Genomic DNA, 25,383 nt, shown 5'->3' with positions numbered 1-25,383 from the left:
TCAAACAACAGTTATTCTACAATAGAAGTCACAAACTGAAAGCCTGTGGCTCTTATAGACCACATCAGATGGAGCCTTCTGACAGATTTTATTTTGCACAGGGTTGGGCCAGAGGTTTGCTTTGTTTGTTTTTTACTTTTGACTTTAGCTGGTTGCCAACATTCAACAATTTTTAAGAGCATATGTAAAAATTTCCACACTCTTTCGAGAGATAAGACTCTGTAAGGTCCTTATTCCCATGCAGCAAACACATCAGGGAGGTAAGTGCCATTCTCTTTGGGCATCACATGTGCTTTCAAGTCCAGGTGGGAGTCCACACTGTTCCCTCTGGTCCCTGTGTCAAACAGAAGTTCTCACTAATCATTAATCTCATTACTGTGTCTTTTTAAATAGTAGAACCGAAGAAGAAGACAGAGTATCTAGTCTCCATTTTACAATTAAAATTGGGAAAAATGCAAGGGGCACCAGGAGGGATGTGGCATTTTAATAAAAACAGGAGACATACTTTTGTAGAGATGAGAAGTATTCCTATTAGAAACACAAACTAAGGACGTCTCTGATAGTAAAATAGCTTCAATGGCTGTTCTCGAACACCTGTCGTATTTTCCCCACACAGTGTCCACAGGCCCGGCAAGCATTTGAAGTGACCTCTCCTTTCTCAACAAATAACAAGAGGATGCCATGGTGATCTTATTTTGTCCTGCTTTTCAAGTTCAGTTGTCTCAGACCAGGCAAATAGTGGGAACGTATGACCTTCGCTTGCCCGCATATTTTAGCATCAATTTAAGACAAGATTTGGTTATGCAATTTAAATATTCTTGTTCTTCATATTCGGTATCTACTTAGCATCTAAGTACTGAGAGGTCTTAATTCTTTTTTTTTTGCCTCAATGCTACATATCCTCTGACTGAATCAAGACTAAGAAGACTTACAAAACTAATAAGACTGTATTGAAATGAATCTAACTACCCATCAGAATCTGCCAATAGATTTTCTACAATTGACAAGGGCATCATGAGAGATGGTATCTGTCATAAAGTCTCTCTCTCCCATCCTGTCCCTGAGCAGATCTTAGCACTAAAACAAGGGGCTTTCTGATATTCAGTAGGGACTTTACGCTTGCTTCAATGGTTTAGAAACCCCTTCTACTGGTTTCTCACAGGATTTGATAACAACAGTCTCTCTGGTGTTTCTTTTCTTCCACACTAGCATTTCAATTCACTTCGGAGGAAGCTGAAGTTCAGAAGTGTTATATATCTACCACCATTGATTTTTGGACAATTTATATTCCGGAAGCCACTTCTAGCTTACTTCAAGCAGGCCCCAAGACAGAACTTTTCCTTTTAGTTTCCGAGAGATAATATTCGAATACTCTGCAGACCACTTGAATGGACCAGAGTTATGAACGAATTCAGATAATATTGTTCCCACTCCAAGCCTCCCTAAGCTGAGGGGAAACTTTATGAAATAATATGTAAGTAAAAATTATTACAGGAGGCACAGTCAGCTGTTCTCTATCTTAACTTAGCAAAGTGTTGAGTGAAATAGCAGACCTCCCCTATACTCAGTACAGGTGTTTACTAAGTAAACCTGAAATGAGTCTAGGAAGGCTGTGGAGTTTCTGCCTACAGAAATATTTTACGAATATCCTACATGTTGCACTGGGGTAAGGAGCAGAATATTGAGTTTTGGCTATTTTGTTACAAAAAAGGATGGCTTGCTAAAGTGCACAGAAATTGAATTAACAATGTAGAATTGTCACTCTCCCATAAAATGAGGCAAATCTCAAAAGCGTTCTCCCAAAGCTAACAGATTATCTCATATTTCTAGTTGCACTACAGTCATCTCCTTCCTGAATTCTAATATTTATTGTTGTTTAGTTTATTCTTTAAATGCCAGGAGCCATTTAAAGCATTTTCTAGCAACAGAGCAGATGTAAGAGGGAGCAGCTGTTGATGCCTGACTTCTATGCTTGTTACATGAGTACCTGGAACCTAGGAGATTCTCGAGAAGGTGAACAGTGAATGAGCACACAGGCACATCAGTGTAGAGGCAAGCCTGTCTCTTTCCCTTCTTGTCCAGGTAAAAAGATCTTCTGTTTCACTTATCTCTCAATGTTAGATCATTTGCTTGAAATATAGCATCACACTCATGTGAACACCTTTCTCCAGAGACTAAATATTAGAAAAAGGCTAGGCAGCTCAGACCAGAAGCCCAACACTGACTTTTAAGAGTACTCTGTTAAAACTCATAAATTCCCAGATGTTTGTGTGTGTCCCTGGTCCACACACATCCAGCATTTCCCTAGTGATAATATCTAAGAAGGGGGTCTATAAACTTGGACTTCATGACAGCCATTCAAGGAATAACTAATAGAAAGGTCAGAGGCCTATCTCTGTGAAAAGAATGGCCACCTTTAAAAGTCCTGCCAGGACATTTCCTGCCAGGACATTTCCTGCCCAGAGAGACACAGCTGACTGAACGTGGTCATCCAACCACGGGCCTGTACAGGGAATGCCACAAGGATATTAAGTAGGACTTTTTAATGAGTTTTGAGAAAAACATATTTACATCCCCCCATTGTTTCATAATGAATGGGCCTCTGTGGTGCCCAAACAAAGCAACCCGACACTATTTTCTGTTAGAAAGAGGACTCCTTTTGTTTTTTTCTTAAATTTTGGAGGTCACATGGACCCCTGAGCTTAGCGAACAGTGGTATTTATGGTGATTTTGGTGGAGTGTGGACTCAATCATGTGAGCAGAAATTAAAGCAGGGTCACACAGCAAAGCAGAATCCTCTATAGGATTAACATCCTGATCATTACTGGGTGCAGAAATCTTGGATGAGCTTGTGGATTTTTTTGTTCAACGCATCCATGTTTGAATGTAAATTAGTCTTTCTAGGAAAAGATAAAGTCCCTTTATCTAAATTCTTCCTAATGAAAGTCACAAATGTTCTAATAATGTACACAGCAAATAGAAGTTTGAAGATACCCATAATGAGATTTTATGAGGAAATCAATTAATGAGGAACAATAAGAATGACGTGTCAAATATTCTTTGTTATGCCATTGGGGAAGCAGTGTGTTTAGTGGAAGACAATGAACTGCTAAATCAGACTCAGATTTGAATCTGTTGACAAATCATTTACTTTCTCATTAGCTTCAATTGCAACATCCATAACACAAGAATACTTATTTGTCAAGTCTGCTATAAGGAAGAAGTATGAAAATGTATATCACATAAAAAGACAGTGACATACATATATATAGAAATGAAAAAAAAAAAAAAAACTATGTCAATCCTCTGGCCTTTATCCTTTCCATTCATCTGGACTGGCTGACATTCAATTAAAAAGGAAAGATATTAGTGCTTGGACATTCGTTTTACTTTTAATAGAATTTTAGTGGTCACTAGTACCAATAAGAAGAGGCTATTTATTTTGGAGTGAAGGCATGAGGTTTAAGAGAAAATGATGTGCAAACACTTGTTGTCATTATAAAAACTTTATTTCACTCTTACTTCAGTTAAATCTCGATAAGCACCATGTCATAAACTGGCAATCTAGAAGGAGGATACCGGAATGCTTCAGTCAATAACAAACTGCAAGCTGATGGTGTGAAGTTACAGCTATATGGAGCATATGAACAAGACCACATTTAGAAAGGTTCACTTGAAAATCCCATGACCATGCACAAACAGGAATCTGGCATTGATCTGTTCACGTTCTCAACGGTCAGAATCCAAAGCTTGTGCATGTAAACATCAAAAGAAACACTGTATTGTCTTGACAGTTTACAGTTTGCTAAAATTTGACTTGGAAAGCATAAATGTTGCCATTTTGTTTTCTTGACCAGTGCTTGGTCACAGGCTGACAAAAGTCAATTCCTTTAAAATTTAAACAATGCTTAAAGGCTATGTTCAACATTGGGCAAGTCACCAGCAAGGCCTTTGAATGTGTGCAATTCTCATGTCTGATCACCGAACCATTATTTACCTAATGAGATTGTGGAAAATTTTACATTTTCAGCAAAATGTTTTCATTTGGTCCTACATTAAAAGACCCAATTGCCAAGGTGTTTTACATAAGTTTAATTCACAAGCATGTACACAAGAGAATCACTATAAAGAACATTGCTTCCTGGTTTATGAATAAAAAGTTTATCCTCTACTTACACTAAAACATACAAAAAATAATCTACAAAAATCGTTTACAATTGATTTTAGTGAAAGAAAAAGCTTTCTTCGGAAAAAAAATGATTGTGTGGTGGTAGTATTTTAGCCATCAAAAAAGGAATGTAAGTAACCAATAAATATAATGTGCTTTCTCCGTATAGACATATTTACACTTGAGTCTTTGGCTTATGTTTTTTTCTAAAAAGAACTTTAAATGATCCAGCCATCATTGCACATTAAAAGAAAATAAGCCAGTTATATATATTTATATATTTATATAGAGATCTGCTACACTTGAAACATATAAAAAATGAACTTTACTATGAATTTGCACAGCTTTTCTTACTTCTTCGTTAAAGATTTAACATCTTTTATCTAAAAAAGGGAGAAAAATGCCACATAGAAAGTATTAATTCATGCAACACGTGGTGGCTGCTCTACCAAAACCAGGAGAGAAAAAGCTGCATATTCACTGTACAAACACTGAGAAGTTCTCACCTGAATCTGCTTCTTATTAAATATAATTTATGCGGCACGAAATATCGATGCTTTCATATGGTAATAGAAACTAGTTGAGTCCTTTTTATTAAGATACACAACTTCATAAGAAAAATACTTTTACTTCTTGAATGTAAAAGCCTCCCACCCCCCACATTAAAATCTTTCTGCACAGGTGTAACAGGAACAACAGCTGCTGGCTCAACAGGTGAACAGGGTTCTGCATGGCTGCACTCTGACGTCTCACCCAACTAAGAAGATTCCAGGTACTCCAGGGCCACATCATAGCAGAAACGGTACTGCTCCTGAAACAGGTTAAGACAGAGGAGTGGAGAAAGTTGAGAAAAAGGAGACTCATGGTGAACCACAGCCGCCAAAGGAACACCTGGCCACCACTGTGTATTATTTGAGTACTACCAATTATTTTTTGTATACAGAAGTTTAATTTCTGGTCACATGTATTTATTTGAGTCAAAAGATCAGTGTGTAAGGAAAGGAACTTGAGGTAAAAGGTATATTATCTTTGCCTCATATTTTCTATCACATTAAAAAAGATCTCCAGCATTTTTTATCTAATTAGAGTAGTCAAACCTGATCATTACAAAACAATTTCCCAGTATAGAAAAACCCAAGGAATCAGAAAGACTTTCATAATTCTATTACCAGAAATGATTCTTGGTAAAATACTGCCTTTGTTTTGCTTTAGTCCTTTTTAAGGTATGGCTGAAATAAGAATTATTTTAGAATAAATATTATCAGATACATATATTCGAGAATAAAAGTTGATATTTTATCTGCCTTTAACACTGTCATGTGTCTTTTACTTATGTTATTTAACATTTCTTTTCACACTAAAAAAAGTCTAACATATGGATTTGACTATTAGATGGCTTTTACTTTTTCTCTATTATAAATAAATGCTACAGTGAACACGTGCAAATATTCTTCTCCAAACTTCAGATATTTGTCTTTCGCAAGAGAAAAAAAACCCAGTTTATTGTGTTATTATTATTATTATTATTATTTTTTTTAAAGTGTTTATTTGTTTTGAGAAAGAGAGAGTACAATCAGGAGAGGGCCAGGGAGAAACCCAAGCAGCCTCTATGCTGGCAGTGCAGAACCCGACGCAGGGCTCGGACCCACGAACCATGCATGAGGTCATGACCAAGCTGAAACCAAGAGGTGGACACTGAACTGACCCAGCCACCCAGTTGCCCGAAAGCAACTCACTTTAAGCTGCCATTCCCAGTTCCAAGTTCTTAATTTTTCACACAGCTTTTGATTCATCAGAATATTGAAGTAAAATTTAAAAAAAAATGGTTAGTGGTTCTTAAATCTTTTTGAGTTCGTTTATATCTGAAAATTTCTGTCTCCTGTCTTTATGTACTGAAGACAATATAGTTGACAAAATTTGAGCTAAAACCATCTTTCCTTGGGATCCAGCTATGCACTGCTCCATTGTCAAGAATTAGAAAAAAACAGACTGTATTACGAATTATGACTTCTAATATGTAACTCACTAAAAATTTCTCAACTCATTCCAAGTGGGTAAAATCCAGGCTGTAATGCAGAACACCCTAAAAGGCATCATATTTCTAAAGAGGACTTCTGGGTGTCTCCATAATAAAGTAGGGTAATAAAAACTTTCCGTAAGAGATCTTTATCAATCCTACCCTGAATTATCAAGTAGGTGTGATTTAAATTAGCCTACTACTGTGGCAAGTGCATTTGAAGAGTCACAGAGTGCTTGAACACAGTCATGTCTCTTTAAACTGTCACCAGCAATTTTGTTTATGCTCCAAATTTTCTTACCAAACTTGTCAGTTCAATTCAGCAGCACACTGAACTCATCATTAACGCTGATTAAACACAAATCAGAGTGTAGGTGTTCAGTCAGGATTAATGGGACATGAATATAAAGGTAAATAAACAGGAACTTCTTGGAAGGTTCTAGAACAGCTGAGTTTAACCATAGGTTTTTTCCCCCAAAGTTATGGCAGGAAATTAGAGTTAAATTTGGAAGTAACATTTGAATTCTGACACTGAAGCGATCTCATTGGTGAATTGAAAAAGACCTGATCTGAGAGACAGAAGCAGAGTTTACAATAAGAAATCTTCAGACAGGGAAGAGTTTAAAGGCATAACCGTTACATTTTAAGAAGACTTGAGAGGTTCAACCTCAAGAAATCCATCAAATATATCCCCTTTTCTCCGTCTCCATTGCCAATATTCTGGTCAAAACTGACATCATCCTGTCCAGACAACAGGCAGAGGCTAAGGGATGAGCTTTTATTGGGGCGGCTTGAGGGGACTTGTAGAAGGGGAAAAGTCTGCTGTCACTTTTAAAAGTGAAACAGTATAACTGTAACTCTTCAGATTTTGTCTCAGGAAGCAAGGCACTTTTTGTGTGAACAATCCATGAGCAGGAAGTGGTGAGAATACTTTAAAGGTTTATTGAATTGCTCATTTTAGTTATCTGATCATCTTGATAAGTGTAGGGCAAGCAACAATTTGCCTTGGTTTTTCTGGTTTTCCTTTGTGTGAGCATAAACTACACAGCTGCTCCTGACCTTATCCCACTTTGCACATGTGTGTAACCCACAGACATCACTCTTTAGAAGTAGAATGTGCTCGAGGAGTTTAATTTTTCTTTCTTACTCTTCATACACCTTCACCCAGATGAATTCCACATACACATTCCTATCAGCTCTTATTTTGTGAGCTGTGTTCTGATTTTATGAGCCCTGGCAAATTCAAGTGGCATCATCTGGACTGCACACTCTAATTGGTAAAAGTTGAAAACTGTCACAGATCATAGTTTAAAATTTATAATTTGACCAGAAATGAAGTATTAAAGGTAAAGACTAAAACAAATTTCATATGTTGTTTAAGGGCATTAGGTGTCTAAAGTGTTGATTTAATCCATGAGTATATCCAGTGGATTAATGTTTTGCCAGCTAACTCAAGATGCTTTAAGAAATAAAAATAAGCAGGGCTCCTGGGTGGCTCAGTCAGTTAAGCAGCCAACTCTTGGTTTAGGCTCAGGTCATGACCTCATGGTTTGAGCCCTGCATTGGGCTCTGAACTGGCAGCGTGGAGTCTGCTTGGGATTCTCTCTCCCTTTCTCTCTGACCCTCCCCTATTCGTGCTGTCTCTCTCAAAATAAATAAAATAAAAAAAATAAGCAAGAATAAAGTCTAGATAGTAAAATTTATTCTTATTATAGAACCATTTACTAAAGTTTACTTTATTTCCTAAAACAGGAAAAAAAATCCTACTACTTTTCCCAAATTAAGTGAAAATAGTTTTTCATCATTAAGTTTTTGTGATACGTGATTACATTTATGTGGGTAGAGAGAGATACTCAGCAATTCATCAGTTAGGCAGTAAAAGTCTCCACACCACAAAGACTCATTTATACATCTGATTTCCCTTGGGTGTATGAAGTCAACCCAATGAGTAGATATATGATATCTAATCTCTGTGCTCCCTTATATGTCTAAGACTGACTCACCGGGGCTTCCACCATGTTTGGCTTGCTGTTTCTCAGTGTCTTGACTGCATGGAACACGTCGACAACATTTTGCCGCTTCACCATTTCAACAACGATGCCAATAGCACAGAACATACCACTTCGCCCACCACCGTTTCTGGAAGCAAAGAAAGTGAGGGCATTTAGATAGCAGCTTTTGGTCATCAGAGGTCACACAATCTTACATGTTTAGTTAATTAAAACATGATCTTAATTTTTTTTTCCATTTTGTATTAATGTTGCTTCATTTGTATGCATGTATGCCTAGAGGGCAGAGAGCAAGGATGTGTGAGCATGACATTAGTTCTGTAGCTCATGCGTAGGAAGACGCTGCAACTTTGATACCTTAAAATGTTGGTACATTTGTAAATGGTGGACATCAGAAAAGTGGTTCAGAATAGTGTTTAAAAGAGTTTAAATCATATAATAGCTATAGGATAATCAGTGTTTAAAAAATATGAAAATGAAAATTGGTAGTTAATTATAGAATCATGAGACAGAAGATTATTTTAAAATAACACCTCTGGAGATCTATAGATGTGAGTTGAGTACTCTTTAACAGAAATAATGAAAGCTAGTAAGGAAATGAGCACTAAGGCCCTCACGTGGCCAAGTGGAGGCACCAGACTCACAGGCAGTGGATGATGGTCCGGCCTTCCCCTTCTTCACATTCCTCCTGCCATTTTTCCACCTGCAGTATCAGCTTCAAAAATGACCGTTTGGAGCCAGGCACTTCTCGGTGAGAGGCCCACCCTAGATACTGAAACTGCTGTACCATCAGATAGCCTTCTTGTGGCTGTGGAAGGAAAAGTATTTTTCTGTAAAAGTTGGGACCAGAATATTTACTAAAAAGTGAAGATGCAGACAAAATGGTACCATGATATAAATGCCATTTATACTGGATTGGGTCTAGTTGGTAAGTCCAGAATATGTACAGTACAGAAACATTCTAAGTTACAGAAGCAAGAACCATGAGAATTACCTTTATATAAGGTTTTCCCTCACACCCCATATCCAATAATCAATCACACTTCTTAAATAACTTTCAAATTCTTCCTCTTTATCGCCACTGACATCATCGCATATGCCCAAGTACCAATTATGATAATTACTCCTTAGTTGATCTCCTTGAATAAACTTTGATCTCCTTCCAAAGCATTCTTACTGCAGCATCATGATTATTTTGAAATGCAAATATGATCTTATCATTCCCCTACTTTAATGGCTTCCAAATGATCTTATCTAAAATTCATGTTACGCCATGGCTTAAAAATTCCTACACAATATGGCTCCATTTCTTTTCCCAATCTTCCCTTTATTCTAATACACTATTCAAGTCCTAGACACACTGACCGTCTTTTAATCAATTTTTCAAGTCATTTCTGGCCTTGAGAACTTTGCAAGACTCTCCATTTGGCTTCAAAGATCTCCTTGTTTGTCTCTCTCAATCCCAAATACAATGATCAATTTGTCTTGGGTTTGCCTGGAAATCTTCTGGTCTTTGAACAGAAATTTGTGTCCTGGGAAACCTCTCTGTCTTGTGAACACCATGATAGCTGGTTCTCTCACCCCCAAATAGCTCCTACCAGTTCTTCAAATTTTGTCTCAAAGATCACTACCCCAACGATGTCTTCTCTACTCACTCAGCTATTGTTAGATCACCCAACCACTCTGGATTTTGTACCTTTTCTCTAAAATTTCACATATTTGTAAATAAAGGATTGAATTGTTCAATGCTGTTTTCCCTGACAAAATATAAATTCTTTAAGATGAGGAAATCTCTTTCTTTCTTTCTCCTCTAAACTCTCTATCACTAGAACCTAGCAAAATACATTCCAAAGAATAGTACTGTTGAATGAATGAATCAGTACATTAGGTCCTCATATAAAAATGTAAGAAAGAATTTGCAATACATGAGTATGCCATATCATAAGGCATCATATCTGAATTTCCATATGGCCAGGGCTCACGTATCACAAGGACCTACCAGTACCAATATTCAACTTCTCATCGGTGCCTATTAAATATCTGATGAAGTGCATGCTATTAAATAAGATCGGGAACAGGAAAAAATCGTGCCCTAATAAGGACTGGAGCACCAAATATAGAGGAAGATAAATAAATAAATATGCTGACAAAAAAATGTAACAGAGATTTCAGTTCCTGTCTTTAGAATATTTTTCATATAAACAGCTCAATTAAAAGACAAGTCTTACTTTCTTAGTTTAGCAGCTATGGTTTCTCAGCTAAAATATTACCAGAACCATAATGGAACAGATGTGCAGACATAACGAGATTCCATTTAAATTAACATCTAAGATATGCACGAATATTATGACATGATTGAAGTTATCTTTTCTCCACTAAAATGAGCGACAGAATTGGATATGATTTTATCCTCTTATAGATAAACATATAGACATATTAGCCAGAAACACATATATAGCCATTTTGATATGAAAACACTGAAATATGACAGTCTGAATCATACACTTAAAATAATACACATACATAGAGCTGCTTCTCTAAAAACAGAGTAATCTTTCTCTTTAAAAAGAGAATAATGTTTTCTTTTCAAATTTTGCTTACTATTTGGTTACCCAATCTAAACAGTTTTTATTAGTATTTTTTTTTTTTTTTTTTTGCTTTTTTGAAGGAGAGATCCCAAACTTAATTTGTCCTTTAGTGTAAAACATGTGAAGACTCAAGGAGAGGAACACAGCTGCTGCTTTGTTGCTGGGAAAAGGCACAGTGGTACCCGTGCTGGTGCTACAGATCTGGGCAGAGCCAGACATGGGGACATTTAGAAAGTTGAAATTGTAAGTGGGAGGAGAATCAATGATGGCTGTGGTGTTCTCTCTTACATGCAGGACTTGGAATAGTGACATGGAGCCTTTCCATAATGGCTGATCTGACACATCTCTTCCTCTCAAAGTAAAGCTTTTTAGTCACTATTATATTCTTATTTTTCAATTATATGCCTCTTTCACACTGGATACCAATACTAATAAGACATGTAGTCAACCTTAAGAAAAGTCATATATGTAGCAAATCAGAGAACTCTAGATGCTGGCGAGGATGTGGAGAAACGGGCACCCTCCTACACTGTTGATGGGAATGTAAACTGGTAAAGCCCCTCTGGAAAACAGTGTGGAGGTTCCTCAGGAAACTAACAATAGAACACCCCTAGGACCCAGCAATAGCACTGCTAGGAATTTACCCAAGGGATACAGCACTGGCACTGATGGGGTCCCAGTGGGATACTGACTGGGACTGGGACCAATGAATACTAGCACTGGGACTGATTATATAATGCCTATTAATTCTACTCTCCCTGTTGTCTGATTGGAATTATACCCCAACATGGTTATGATCAGTTGCTCTTGATCAGCTCAGCTGAAATTTTAATGACTTACTCTTGTTAGATTGCATATCCTAAAAATCCGGTTTATCACATCACAGTCCATTGAACAAGACATACATTCCACTTGGATAGGGCCATATCGTAACATCCCTTCTTCTGGCCAGTACTGAGGGCAGCCCTAGATGATGAATGTTTTGGGGGAGAAAAAAAATGGGCATTATTTTTTTCTAATTAGGGTAGTATGAAACAGACTTTAACATTTTATTACTACTTTATTAAGTATGACTACACAAAAGCAACCCATAGCCATTAACCTGGGACAAGTCAACTTCATTTAACATCACAATGGAGGTACAGCCATAATCATACACTAATCTCCAGAAGTCTTTCACAGTGTTTGGCAGAGGGTATTGTGTGACGATGAAAGCAGCTGGCTGCCTGTAGCTCTGCAAAGAAACAGCGTACATGGAAAAACATAAGAACTTAAGGCAAATGATCAGGTGTACAAGCAAATTCAATACATTTCAATATAGGGCCAAGTAAGAGGTGATAGCTTCACATGCAGATGGAGTCAGGTGGTTGCATAAGTCACGGAATAGATTTGGACCATTGGAATGTACTGGACCTAGTAATCTTTCAATCTGATGGTAAGACTTCAATGTCTCTGTAGCAATTCAAGATAAGAATTTAAGTCTTAGTTTGTTGAGATTAGTAAGTATTAGAGCGCCTGGGTGGCTCAGTCGGTTAAGCGTCTGACTTCGGCTCAGGTCATGATCTCACAGTCCGTGGGCTCGAGCCCCGCATCGGGCTCTGTGCTGACAGCTCAGAGCCTGGAGTCTGTTTCAGATTCTTTGTCTCCCTCTCTCTCTGCCCCTCCCCAGTTCATGCTTTGTCTCTCTCTGTCTCAAAGACAAATATTAAAAACATTTAAAAACAAGAGATTAATAAGTATAGGACAAATACAAAAGGAGGTACTAAAGAACTTCTCAAGGTTAAGTTCCTCAATGAGGTACCTGGGGGCTTTTTCAGTTTTTCAAAGGTAATTGGTCTGAGAGGCAGAAGGCACAAAATTCCCTGCTGTGTGTGTATGTATGTATGTACATACTTATGTACCTATTTGTCCATCTGTTAATCATCTATTAATAAATATAAGTGCTGGGTTCTCTTCCACCTCAAATAAGTAAAACTACATACACCTCAAACTCAAGTGCTTTAACATTATGTGAATATTATCAGTACATTCTACACATCTTATAGGCACATCCAGTTTTTTGGGCATTTCTCATGTATATTAATGGTTAGTTAGTTACATCAATGTATATCAACAGTTTCAATTACTTAATATTTTTAAAGTGCCAAAAAAGAAAATCCACTTCCTGGTCCCACCCATAAGGGACCAGAAAGGGAATGGCTCTCCTTTATCAAGTGCTCCTTAATTGGGACACAACACATTATCTCTACCCAGAAGGAGAGGGCATACTCATCTGGGCAATCTGTCATCCTGCAGACCGATGATCCATATTTCTACGTATTAACTTAAATAGGTTGTAAAAAATAACTAGACTGTTGCCGGAGATAGATTTCTTTAATGCTAATAAAAAATGTCAGTGATCCCCTAACTCATAGGACTCTTTAAGTCTTTCCAGTGTTTTAACATCAGTGTAGAAACTGATTCTTGAACACTGATCCTATGACCATTTGGGAAGTGCTGCTAACCATGGCATTCCACTTCATGGAAGGTTGTGGGATAAATCTGAGCACTGGCAGTTCACCTGGCTGCTTCTATATGACCTCAAGCCTCACAAAGTGTCACCTGCAGTTGGGGTGAGTATCTCCCCCAAAAGGTATGAAGGCTCATGAGAAAAAATTAGAAGAAATAATTAAACCTTCCTTACAATTACATGTCTGCTCTATGGGAAGGTAAGCTATTTACTCACTTTTTGAGTCACATGGGAGGGGAGATGAATAAGATGACATCAAAGACAGATGATTTCCTATTTCTTTCCTCTGTAAGTTCGGGAGCACACCAAGGCATGGAAATCATGGAATCCTTGGCCTTACCTACTAATTCTTTACAGGCATACCCAAGGATATAGAATACTGAGGACATTGCTAGAGGGTAGGGAGAGTGGGAAGTGCTGACCAATGAGCCCTGTTCTTATAAGACAAACCAAACCTAACTTTTCTAATGCCCCAACTACCATACTAAATCCAGCAGATGGTCTCAGTTATAAAATGTATCTATGTTGAATCATAGGGAAGTAAGCAGAGAGTTGAAACAGATAGAGAACAAGGTTCAGTCTTCATCTTGACTAGAAAACAACCTGGAAATTAAGAAAAATTTGACAGAGATAGATGCCAAAAGACAAAAAGTGTCTCATCAATCTGTTTCCTAATAGTATTTTCTCCTTCCCCTTTTTACACAGCCTTTAAAACTCCAAATCTAGACTCAGAAACAAAAAGGTCTTTTGTGTTTTCTCTGCATTTAGTATATTTGCCTTTCCAGACAGTTAAATGGGAATAAAAATACATTGAGGATCCAGTGTGATTTCAGTGGATATGATTAATGACTAGGCAAAACTCGGGTCACGGCCAAGAATGGGAACTTTTCACTTGAGCTTGTCTTTAGACCTCTCTGCTCTTCAGCATAAAAAGAGCAAAGTAATCGACTAAAAGACTAGCCTCAGAAGTAGAATGCAGGCTTTCTAAGTCTCTACTGTCAGGAACTAATTTTGGAAAACACAATAGGAGCAATAACTCAGAAGGCTTCATTAACAGTCATACAGGAATGAATCCTGACTTCTAATTTCTCTTCACTATGGTTCCGTACATTAAAAGGCAAAACCTAGAATTGTTTATAAACACAGATGAGCTGTTTAAAAGGATTCTGAACAAAGTTCCAGTCCTGGCTTCACCACTGTATAGAGTGTGTGATCTTAGAAAAATTGTTATCACTTCTATCAGCTCCCTTTTCTTAAGTGTTAATAAAATAGACCTTTGTGCCAGGCTTGTAAAAAAAAAAAAAAAAAAAAAAAAAAAAAAAAAAATAAAAGGATTCTGAACTTGGACAGCTTTCTGACTTCTTTCCAAGATAACCAAGTAAAGTAGCCAAACACTAACTTGAAACTCTTTTTCTATGTTGTTCTGTCTATGGGATGCTAACCTGCTGAAGATGTGTTCTACCATTTACACTTTATGAAGGTTGGAATGGGGCAAGAAAGCTCTTTTATTATGATGGATGTATTAACATGGTATCTTTGGTGCCTTCCTCTAGTTATTTATAAATGGTCTCCATTAATTAACGGCCAATAAAACAGGTTAGCTCTAAATTATTGGAACATTAAATGCCAGATATACAGATGTCCCAAATTAACACAACTTCAGTAAGAAATGGCATTCTGTAGTTTTAAAAATTCATTCCTAACTTAACATTCAAAACACATAAGCATGATTTTCTTTTCTGAAAATAATTAAGATGAAAAATATCACCTGCAGTTACCCAGAAAGAATATAATAATTGACAATCAAGTTCCAAATTTACAATGAAGCATAAAACTTATAGTTCCTAAGAATCCCTGTAGGGGGAAATTCAAAATCATTCTCCAAAAAAAAATTGTATTTCAATGAAAGTTTCCAATTTTCCTTTCTAGGCCATTTTAATTTTCCCGAAAAGAAAACCAGCCAGTGTTCATCACATTATGTAGCTTTTCGTGACACTTTACACTAACAAAGGCAGCAGTCTCTTACGTCCATAAGAGCAGCATTGATGTAGTTACTACTCTCCCCATCAATTGTAATTAAAAAAGGCAGACATCTGTCAGGTGGCAGCATGTCCATAAAACGATTCTTGTCATGGTTCCTTGGCAGGCACGCTATACTGCAGTCTTCAGCTTGCAGTCGAGGGGTGACTGAATTCAAGGTCTAAAAAGAAAAGGGAACCAAGGTTAAAAGCAAGTGACCCATCCAGTAGCATAATGCAGACCTTTGAAGTATTTGGGAGGCCAGGTACAAAGTGAAGGATTTGTACAAGGCAGCGGCATTTGCCATGATGACAGACTGATAGACTTTGTAGTTAGAGCTAAGGAAGCCTGAGAAGTGACAAAGAAACAAAAGATACACATTGTTCGCTGTGCTTTTCAAAAGGAAAAGGGAAGCAAAACACCATAGCTACCTGCAAAATGCATTGCCTACCCAAAGAAAATAGAATCGGAGTGGCCCATAATGATGACCCACCATCAACACTGGAAACTATCATTTATAGTTACGTTTTGGCATGCTATACTTAAAGACAGACTGTGTGTGACATGCTAGAAAGAGGAATGCACAAGGGATCAAAGTATTAGTTTTCCAGAGCTACTCCCGACTGCATATTCATATACCTTCAGGGATGTTTTAAGGACAGTGAAAACATTTGGGGTTATTGAGAGACAATGTTTAGTACAAACTTCAGCTATCATTATTAATGTGCTTGATCTCACATTGTGAGTGACACAGAAGGTTAAAATCCGTAAGGCTGCATAAAAAAAAGGTTGTAAATACACACAAATCACCACCAAATTTGACTTTTATGATACCTTTCCCCAAACCCTTCCCTGAGTCTGAACTCATTTGCCCTTCCAGAAACAGCAGATATGAGCTCATTAATACGAAAGTGACTCCACAATATGTATAATGAAAGAGACAGGTATTTTATTATACTTAAAATAGGGTCAAAGGTTCTAAATTTGACTTGAAAGACCTTCCTTAGAAGAATTAAGAATGCCCAGCACACACTGTAGTAAGTTGCTCATAAAAGAGGCTCTAGAAATAAGTAAATACCTGGAATTCATCTTTGAGATGTGAAGAGTTAGTCTGAGAGTCTATTCTAATCATATCAAAATATGCAGCTTTAAATTCACAGACAGGTATGGCAGTTTCTCCACATAAACAGGCTTCTAAAATGGCATCATGAATAAAAATGTACTGCTCCTAAGAAAGAAAAGACATCACACCATTTTAATAAAAATTTTCTGTCATCAAAGGTAGAGAATACAAAGAATTTTCTCTATGTGGAAACATTAATAAAGATATCAATATTTTCCTATATGACTTGATGAGCTAATATTGATTCTATGTGAAAAACATTTATTATTTTTGATAAATGTTGGAAAGCAAAAAAGAAAAAGGTCATTATAGATAAATCAACAAGCAACACACACCTCTGTCTGGACCATATTGATACGACGAGATCTTAAAGCTTTGACACAGTTGTAGATGTCCACAACACCCTCTCTTTCAGCCATGTCCAGCATGATGTCGATCACAATGTAACAGCCAGTTCGTCCAGCACCAGCACTGAAAAAAAAAAAAAATGAAACGAATCTGAAGAAATCCAAGAGGCATGGTCACGCAACCTGGATTAACGATCCTTTCACCTTTCACATAGGTGGAACCAAACTGCTTCAACAAACTGCAAGAAGTAATTTGTGTTCTGTAAACATTTAATGTACAAATAACTTCACGTAGAGTACTTGCTTTGGTGTAAAATGAAGATTGGAACAAGAGTTCAAAATTCAAGGCTCTAAACTTTGTAAATCAAATTGTGTTTTAAAAATAACATACACATTTTGTTCAAGTTCCATAGCTCTGTTTCGCAGTCTCCATTTTATGCAAATCTAGAGCATAGATTTTTAAGCTCAGAATTGACCAAAGGATGGATTCATGCTTTCAAATTTAACCTCAAATTAAAATACTCATACTCATGTACTTGTGGGTCCTTTGACAAAATGCGAGAATGCTGGCTCACTGTTTTAGTCTTACAGACTCTTATAAACACCAAGGCAAAGAAAATTAATTCCAAAACACTTTCACGGTTAAAAGGAAGTGCTAATGGTGAGTGTGGGGTGGAAAATGGTGGTTATCAATGAGGAGGAGACCAATAGTAAAAGGAATATTTGAATGGTGAACTGAAGGAAAAATAAAAATGAATAGTTAGGTTTAGGATATAATTGTTAACAGGTTACAAAGAGAGCTACTATCTTACTGTATTTAATTCAGTAATTGAACCTTAATATACTTTGGTTATGTCACCACTTTGGAATGTTTCTTCAGTTTTATATATAAAAATCAGTGGAGCAAGGAGCAAACAAGATATAGTTGGGATTTTAGGGGGGAGGGTGGGAAATTTCACTTGGTAGTCAGCTTCCTATTTTTCATACATTTACAGATACCTGAGTCTAAGTGGAAAATGACACTTCTGTTTCCAAGAGAGTCTCTGAGAATCTTGGAGGGCTTCGGAAGCAAGCAGTTCATAGGAAAGTAAACCTCTATGATAAGTCAAGACACTCCTGAATTGAAAACCCACTTATCTCATTTTCTAAATGCATAGATGGGCTATTAACATTATTTCTTTGTTGTCCAGATTTGGTCACTTCTCAAACTCACTGTTCTTTAAGAAATTTAAGTAGAAGATACTGTATCTCTCTTTCTTTCTTTCCTTTTTTTTTTTTTTTTTGCCTACCATCTTCTCAATCACTGTTCCCAGGGTTTGAGACAGGAAAGTAATTGAAGAGTACATCAGATTTCTTGAGGAGGACTGAAGATGTTTTTTTTCAGGGTGTATAGTATCTGATCCTTATGGAATGCCTTACTTTTATTTCATTCTCTGTGTTGTTTCCCCTCTTTTATATATGGTCATTTAAATTCTGAATAGGTTGTACTTTGAGAAAAAAAATGCTTAAGTACAACCTATTATGTAGCTTGGAGGGGATAGTATTTGAGAATGGTGTGCAGCATTTAGGAAAAGCTTTTCAGATTCAGTACATAGTTTTCTGTTCACATCTCAAAATGAGGCCATGTAATTTGCTTTTAGTGTCTCTGAATGCTTGTTTTAAGAGACGTTTCTAATCAGAAGGAAGCCTGCATATAATGTTCACATTTTTCTGGCACATATTTGCTGGCTCTCACTGATGTAGTTTTCAAGGTCCTCTGATGGATGGTTTTTATTTTTTGTTTTAAATTCTTAAATAGCTGTTTTATAGCACAAATTCTTGCAATTTAGGCCATTTAGTTACTCTGTATGTCTGAAATTTAGTTTTAAAAGCTGGGATTCTATTGGGAATTTACTAGATTGGCAAGAAATCTCTATTTTAACCTATCATTCCATACAATATGGAGTTTGTAAAAGCAGTATAAAGAAACAACCCCCAAACACAGATGTTGCTACTAAAAGAGTTTCCACACTCCCATTTGTGAGCAGCACTACACACATTAGGATGAATGTATTTATTTTTTTCAGTTTCTGTTATATGTCCTCCTCCTAGCTAACTTTTATTTTATTGCTGTTTTCCCTTACCTGTAACACACGTAAGCTGGAACCCTGCAAGCAGGCCTTTGCTTTGTGCTTTGAGTCTCTTGCTGCCTTGAAAAGGCTGGCTGTAGACAGTCAAGGCCATTTGGTCCAACACTTACCTGCAATGCACGACGATGGGGCCAGCACTGGGAGGGTTGGAGAACTTCACTCGCCGGATGAAGGAAAGGAGCCCTGTGGCGTGGTACGGCACTCCGTGGTCAGGCCAGCCGGTAAAGTGGAACTGCTTAACCTCACGGATCTCATTGTACCCCCTCTGTGCATACATGTAAAGAAGTGTTTTCCAAAGAACCAGAATAAAGCCATTAAACACAATCACAGGCACTAGACCTGGTTGACAATGAAAAAAACAATGAAGACTATACCAAAGATCATGTTTTTTAGGGGATCTAAACAAGAGCTTTATCTGGCCCAGGAGCTTTATCTTGATTGTCAGATAACTGCCAAAGAAAGGAAATTAGGCATCTTGCTCAGTTCTATAACTCTGTAAATTTTATTTACCCTTGACAGTCCGTTCCTTACTTGGGATGACAACACATAAAATTATTAGAAGAGGGAAAAACGGGAAAGCTAAAATGCTGCCCTATTGACCCAAGCACCGAGTTTTCAAGCGGTGAATAAAAGCAACTTTCTAGCTTCTCGCCTCAAAAAGATTTTAATGCCTTGCTTATCCATGTTGAAAATGGTTTTGAAGCACAGCATGAAGGGATTTTCCAGGACAGTGCTACTCTAGATTGTTTCGCAAAAATATACAGACAGCTACCCTGTTCTTTGGGCAGACGGTGTTTCCTAATTCTATGAAACAATGCAGCACAGAGTATTACCTATAGTAACAAAAATACAAAATGAAAGGGAAGCCTCGTTGTTATGCCAGCTCTCCTATTGGGATAATTTAAGAGAACATTTAAATTCACAGTTCAAAGATTTTACCTTTCGGTTAAAAGAAGCCCATAGATTGTAGTAGCACAGCTTAGAGAGCATAGAAAGAATGCTGCAGAATTTATTTTTAAGAATCCACATTTGTAGCCGAAAAACCTCACTAAAATCTAGGTAATTCCAACTGCACTCTATCTGTGATATCTCCATCTCATTTGTGCAATCATTAAAGGGAGAAAAATGCTCTGTAATAAATGAAACACACTGAGTAAGTTGAGATTCTGTCCTAGACAGATGGACCAATAACACCACAACCTGTGGAAGCCAGAGATCAAGTCTTATTCTTTCTAGTTCAAGTTCTTACATGATACTCTACACACAGCAGGGCTCAACAGGTAATTATAATAGTGACAATGATAAACGTCTTCATGAATCATGCAACTAACAAATCACTTTCTTTACTATTTTTCAAGTCAACTCTAGTGAGGAAGATCACTAAATTGTTCTAAGATCTGGGGTGGCTCAGTGGGTAGAGCACGTGATTCTTGATCTTGGGGTCATGAGTTCAAGCCCCATGTTGGGTACAGAGCTTACCTAAAAAATAAATTTTTCTTAATATTTATTTTTGAGAGAGAGATAGAGACAGCATGAGCAGGGGAGGGTCAGAGAGAGAGGGAGACACAGAATCTGAAGCAGGCTCCAGGCTCTGAGCTAGCTGTCAGCACAGAGCCCGATGCGGGGCTCGAACGCACGAACTGTGAGATCATGACCCGAGCCAAAGTCGGACGCTCAACCGACTGAGCCACCCAGGTGCCCCACCTAAAAAATAAATTTAAAAAATTGTTCTGAGACCTGATTTCAGACAATTACCCCTCCTTCATATTAATCCTTTGACTGGAGTTGCTTGCTGTAAGGGCCTTGTTCTTGTTAGTCAACTTCGGTAAAATGTTCTTTTTAATATCTGGCAATGCACACTCTCTTATTGCTTTTCATTTAAAGTTTTCTAAGTAATATTCAAATACATGTTTTTTTTAAAAAAAAACAAACTTCTGTTTTCCAATTCTAAATTACAAGAAAAGAAATTTTAAAAATCCAATGATGTTCCAATTAGTATCACATTAACTACATAAAGTGGTATTAATATAAAATATTCCGATTCTAGGCCATGGTACATCTCCATTTATTTATTCAGATCCTATTTTATGTCCTCTAATACACTTTTGAGGATTTGGTGACTTAAGACCTATATCCTTGTTGAATATATTCTTAGATACTTTAGAAATTTTTATCATTGTGAAAGAGATTTTTTAATGTCTACTACTGTTTACTGCTAATATACAAAAAAAGCTAACATTAATGAATATTTATCTTAAATTAGCCACTTAAAAGATTATCAGTTCTATTTCAAAATATTATCTCTAGTTTTCTTAGTATGAAATAATTTCATGTAAAAATAATTTTATCTTTTCTAATAGTTAAGTAATTTATTTCTTTTGTTGTCTTATTTCATTTACTAGAATTTCTCCAACTTTTAAATACGTGAGAATGATTATCCACATCACACTCCTGATTAAATAGTGACGTCTTTAGGGTTTGCACTCCTTAATATGCATGCTACTAGTTACTGTTGAATCACCTTTACCATGTTTAAGTTGCCCCCTCATTTCCCTAATACAGATTATTTCTATAAATGTCTTTTAAGTAAAAGTAAAAAAAGTACTTCAATATCTATGAATAAAATCATATGGTTTTGCTCCTTTAAGGAAGACGTGATGAAATATTCGGCTAGATTCCTACCACAGGGGTGATATCCTTGCATTCCTAGAAAACAATCATTATAGATCATGGTGTGACATTTTCTTCATTCACATTGGGTTTCAAATTTTCAATACTTTAGTTTAAAGTTTTTTCAATTAAAAGAAATTGGTCTGCAAAGTGTACATACACAGAGAGAGAGATTTAAAAAAGGGCAGAGAGAAGAGTGTGAAAGAGTGCCATCTTGATCTGTCCTGTTATCACAGTTATGCTAGCTTTTAGAATAGAGGCACCTCGGTGGCTCAGCTGGTTAAGCATCCGACTCTTGGGGTCAGCTCAGGTCATGATCTCAGGGTTCGTTGAGTTCATACTCTGCATGAGGCCCTGTGCTGTCAGCGAGGAGGAGCCTGCCTGGGATTCTCTCTCTCTCTGTTCCTTTCTCTCTGTCCGTCCCCCACTTGCTCTCTCAAAATAAATAAACTTAAGAGAATTAGAATATACTTAGGTTGGTTTTAATGGATTTCTATGGTCTTAATAGTTTTACTGACAAAAGCATTTGCTGTTCCTTAAAGATTAAAGAAACCTCAACTATAAAACAATAGTGCAATTTCATGGTAATCTTTAAGATTCTAGTTTCTTCTATCATCTATTCACGTTTCTAAGTTTTCTCTGGTCAAATTTTGAGAATTATTATTTCTTAGAATACAAGGGTATTTAGACTAAAATGTATCTCCAAGTTTACACTTAATATTTTGTATTGCTTTCCGAACAGCAAGTATAATTAGGGTTATACCCTTTTTGTGTTTTCTAAGATTGCATAGTTTTGATTATCTCTCATTTAGAATCAACAGTGGTTTAGTTCTTTCGTTGATCTTTTTAAGGAACTAGATTTTGTCTAATTTATTCTTTTTTTGTTTTTTGGCTTATATTAAATTTTTCCCATTCTATTGATTTTTCTCTGATTTTCTAGTTTTATGATTTTTCACATGATTGTAGATCACCTTTCGAAATAGAAAGCATTCAGGGTGCCTGGGTGGCTCGGTCGGTTAAGCATCCGACTTTGGTTCAGGTCATGATCTCACGGTTCGTAGGTTCAAGCCCTGCATCAGGCTCTGTGCTGATAACTCAGAGCCTGGAGTTTGTTTCACGTTCTGTGTCTTCCTCTCTCTCTGACCCTCCCCTTCTCATGCTGCCTCTCTCTCTCAGAAATAAGTAAAACATTATAAAATTTTTTAAAAAAGAAAGGAAAAAAAAAACAAAATAGAAAGCATTTATGTATTTAATATGTATCCCAAGGTTTATAAACATGCCTGGCACATGGCAGGCTCTCAACTAATATTTGTGGAATGAATAAATGAATGAATGAATGAATGAATGAATGGATTTTATAGTATAATCAAAAAACAAATCTTGACAGGAGCTTTAAGAGAAAAAAACTGTTTCAATATACATATTTTATAAGACAGATTTAGGGTACTTACCCTTTCCAGGGTGAATGTCCTAACTACATATTCAGCAAGTGGTTCCATTTCCACACAAGTTACTTTGAAGTCACCATAAACTTCAGTATCATCGGGCCAATACTTATAGCATTTAACCTAAATGACAAAAAGGGTATATTGGTAGACTTGAGTACACATTAACCAAGATGATTTAATTTCAGTGGTCACTCTTTAGGTTATAGTAAAAATATAGTTAAAAAATCTATAGATGAGATAAAAGAATCTATTACACAATAAATGGAAAAACTTTGCATACTCTCATTACAATATATATGCCCAATGATGCAACTGGAATTTAATATAAAATTTCTAAAGTTTCTTTTATTACTCAATAAGAAATCAAACAGTTTCTCAGCCATCAAAGGTCCACTTGGGAAAACTCATTTGAAATGCTATGCCTATGATTTTTTAACACAATTAAATGAGATTCTATTCTAAGTGTTTTATGTTTGGCTACTCAATTTACACTCATGTTGTGTGAAATAAGAAAAAGAATCTTTTTTTCTCTTACCCGGCCAACCTCAACTAAGTTTGTAACCATCACAATGCAGGCAGACTGTTCTTGCCAGATCATTCTCCAGAAATCATATACTGTTTCATGAACTGGGCCTTTGAAAAATTAATTTGAATATTATGTTATCAGAGAAATTTTGTAGTTACAAGAAGTGGTAAGAAGTATATATTTATAAGGTCTAACACAAAAAGTTGCCAAAATTACTTAAATTCAGTTTGTATCTAAATTCACACTATAGCAAAAACATAGGCATATACAACATTTTTTTTTTTCAATTTGCCTTTTATACTTTCCATTCAGAAGAAGTTATCACTAGTTTCTAGCTTGTTTATATCTGTCACTAAGTTAGTCTGATGCATCTTCAAACATGTAGAAAAAAATAGGAAGTCTTATACAACTATCTACCAAACAGCATATATTACCAATTAGATATACCCACATCATTTATGAAACAGTACATTTTTAAGGGTTAATGAAGAAACATCCATACTTATAAGCAAACATCTCAACCTTACGTTATCACCTCCAGACAGGAGATCACCTACTGGGTTATACTCTACTCAGTGCCATTAAAAAAATAAAACAAAACTGGGGCTCCTTGGTGGCTCAATTGGATGGGTGTCCGACTTCGGCTCAGGTCATGACCTTGCAGTCCGTGGGTTTGAGCCTTGCGTAGGGTTTTGTGCTGACAGCTCAGAGCCTGGAGCCTGCTTTGGATTCTGTGTCTCCTTTTCTCTCTGCCCCTCCCCCACACGCGCTCGGTCTCTCTCTCTCAAAAATAAATAAACATAAATAATTAAAAAAATTAAAACAAAACAACCTCCTCCCCCCATGAAACTAGACTATGGTTCACCACGGATGATCTTTCTAACTTTCAAGAACTTACAATTCAACTCAATTAACCCAAAGGTATGTGAAAATACTTAGAAAATGACCTCTGTCAAAAGAGCAAACATAGCTTTTGTTTTACTTCCTTCTCTTAAGAAATAAGTAACTGTGCAGGCTTCTGACGGCCAGTGGTCAATCTGGAGAGATAACTGAAGGAGTTTAAGGATGCTCTTATTCCCCAGTGTGCCAGTGTAACAAGATTTCTCTGCCTTTTTATATTTTCTACACAGAATGAACGTGACGAAGTTCCCTTTCGCCCTTGGTTTTGTCTCCATCGTAGCCTGTAAAACTTTGCTGGAAGACAGCCTAACATCTCATTATAACAATATCGGTCTTGGGTATTACCCCATTCCAGGCCACAGGCTATGCCACACACACACACAAAAAGGCAACTTATCCAAGGTGAGACCTCTCTTGCTTTCATCAAAAGAATTAATTCCTCTGTCCAGCATTATTGACGAGTGTTCTGGGACATCGGCATACTGAAACCCAAGTCGCAAATCAGCAGCTTCTTGTTTACTTTTAATCAAAAAATAAATCAAGCTTTACTTTATATATGTTTTACACAGATAAAGCAATGTGTATTATACAAATGAATAAAGAGCAGTCTCAGAAGATCTGATATTTTCCCAGCTCAGTCAGATAAAATTGCAAAAAACAGCCTATGGACGAATAAGCGAGTTTGGTTGCTTTTTATCATTTAAAAGGGCAATGTTTTACCTTGAGTTGCAATGTAGTGGCTTGGTCTCTGGTAGCCCTAAAACAGGAGAACAAATTGGTTATCATCTTACATCAGTATCAGAAATAAATGAATGAAGGCATAAAAAGATGAAGACAACCACCTGTTAAGATTAAGTTATAGTAAAAAGTCCAGAAATGAGTAGTGAACTCATAGTTCACTTCTCAAACCTAGGTTATCTGAAAGGTAAA

The 25,383-nt window shown here is 36.7% G+C and overlaps 1 protein-coding gene across 5 annotated transcripts in view; it reads right to left on the bottom strand.

The window, feature by feature from the left end:
• Positions 1-3,490: 3,490 nt before the first annotated feature.
• PTPRK (protein tyrosine phosphatase receptor type K) overlaps positions 3,491-25,383 on the bottom strand; it is a 561,746-nt gene continuing 539,853 nt past the window's right edge. For all 5 annotated transcript variants that reach the window (XM_039256923.1, XM_039256925.1, XM_039256926.1 and 2 more), the window contains 12 exons: positions 25,174-25,210; positions 23,563-23,660; positions 23,031-23,147; positions 19,020-19,174; positions 16,769-16,904; positions 16,389-16,538; positions 15,318-15,491; positions 11,885-12,016; positions 11,623-11,748; positions 8,839-9,002; positions 8,189-8,324; positions 3,491-4,979 (listed from right to left, as the gene is read on the bottom strand). In XM_039256923.1, coding sequence (XP_039112854.1) covers positions 4,926-4,979; positions 8,189-8,324; positions 8,839-9,002; positions 11,623-11,748; positions 11,885-12,016; positions 15,318-15,491; positions 16,389-16,538; positions 16,769-16,904; positions 19,020-19,174; positions 23,031-23,147; positions 23,563-23,660; positions 25,174-25,210 — 1,479 coding nt within the window. In that variant the 3' untranslated portion in view covers positions 3,491-4,925. The remainder of the gene's footprint in view (positions 4,980-8,188; positions 8,325-8,838; positions 9,003-11,622; positions 11,749-11,884; positions 12,017-15,317; positions 15,492-16,388; positions 16,539-16,768; positions 16,905-19,019; positions 19,175-23,030; positions 23,148-23,562; positions 23,661-25,173; positions 25,211-25,383) is intronic.

Source organism: Hyaena hyaena, unplaced genomic scaffold, assembly GCF_003009895.1.
Source record: "Hyaena hyaena isolate Hyena2069 unplaced genomic scaffold, ASM300989v1 scaffold_596, whole genome shotgun sequence".
NCBI classification, from domain to species: Eukaryota; Metazoa; Chordata; class Mammalia; order Carnivora; family Hyaenidae; genus Hyaena; species Hyaena hyaena.
The sequence above is the reverse complement of the archived record's forward strand: the minus strand, read 5'-3'. Positions and strand labels throughout refer to the sequence as shown.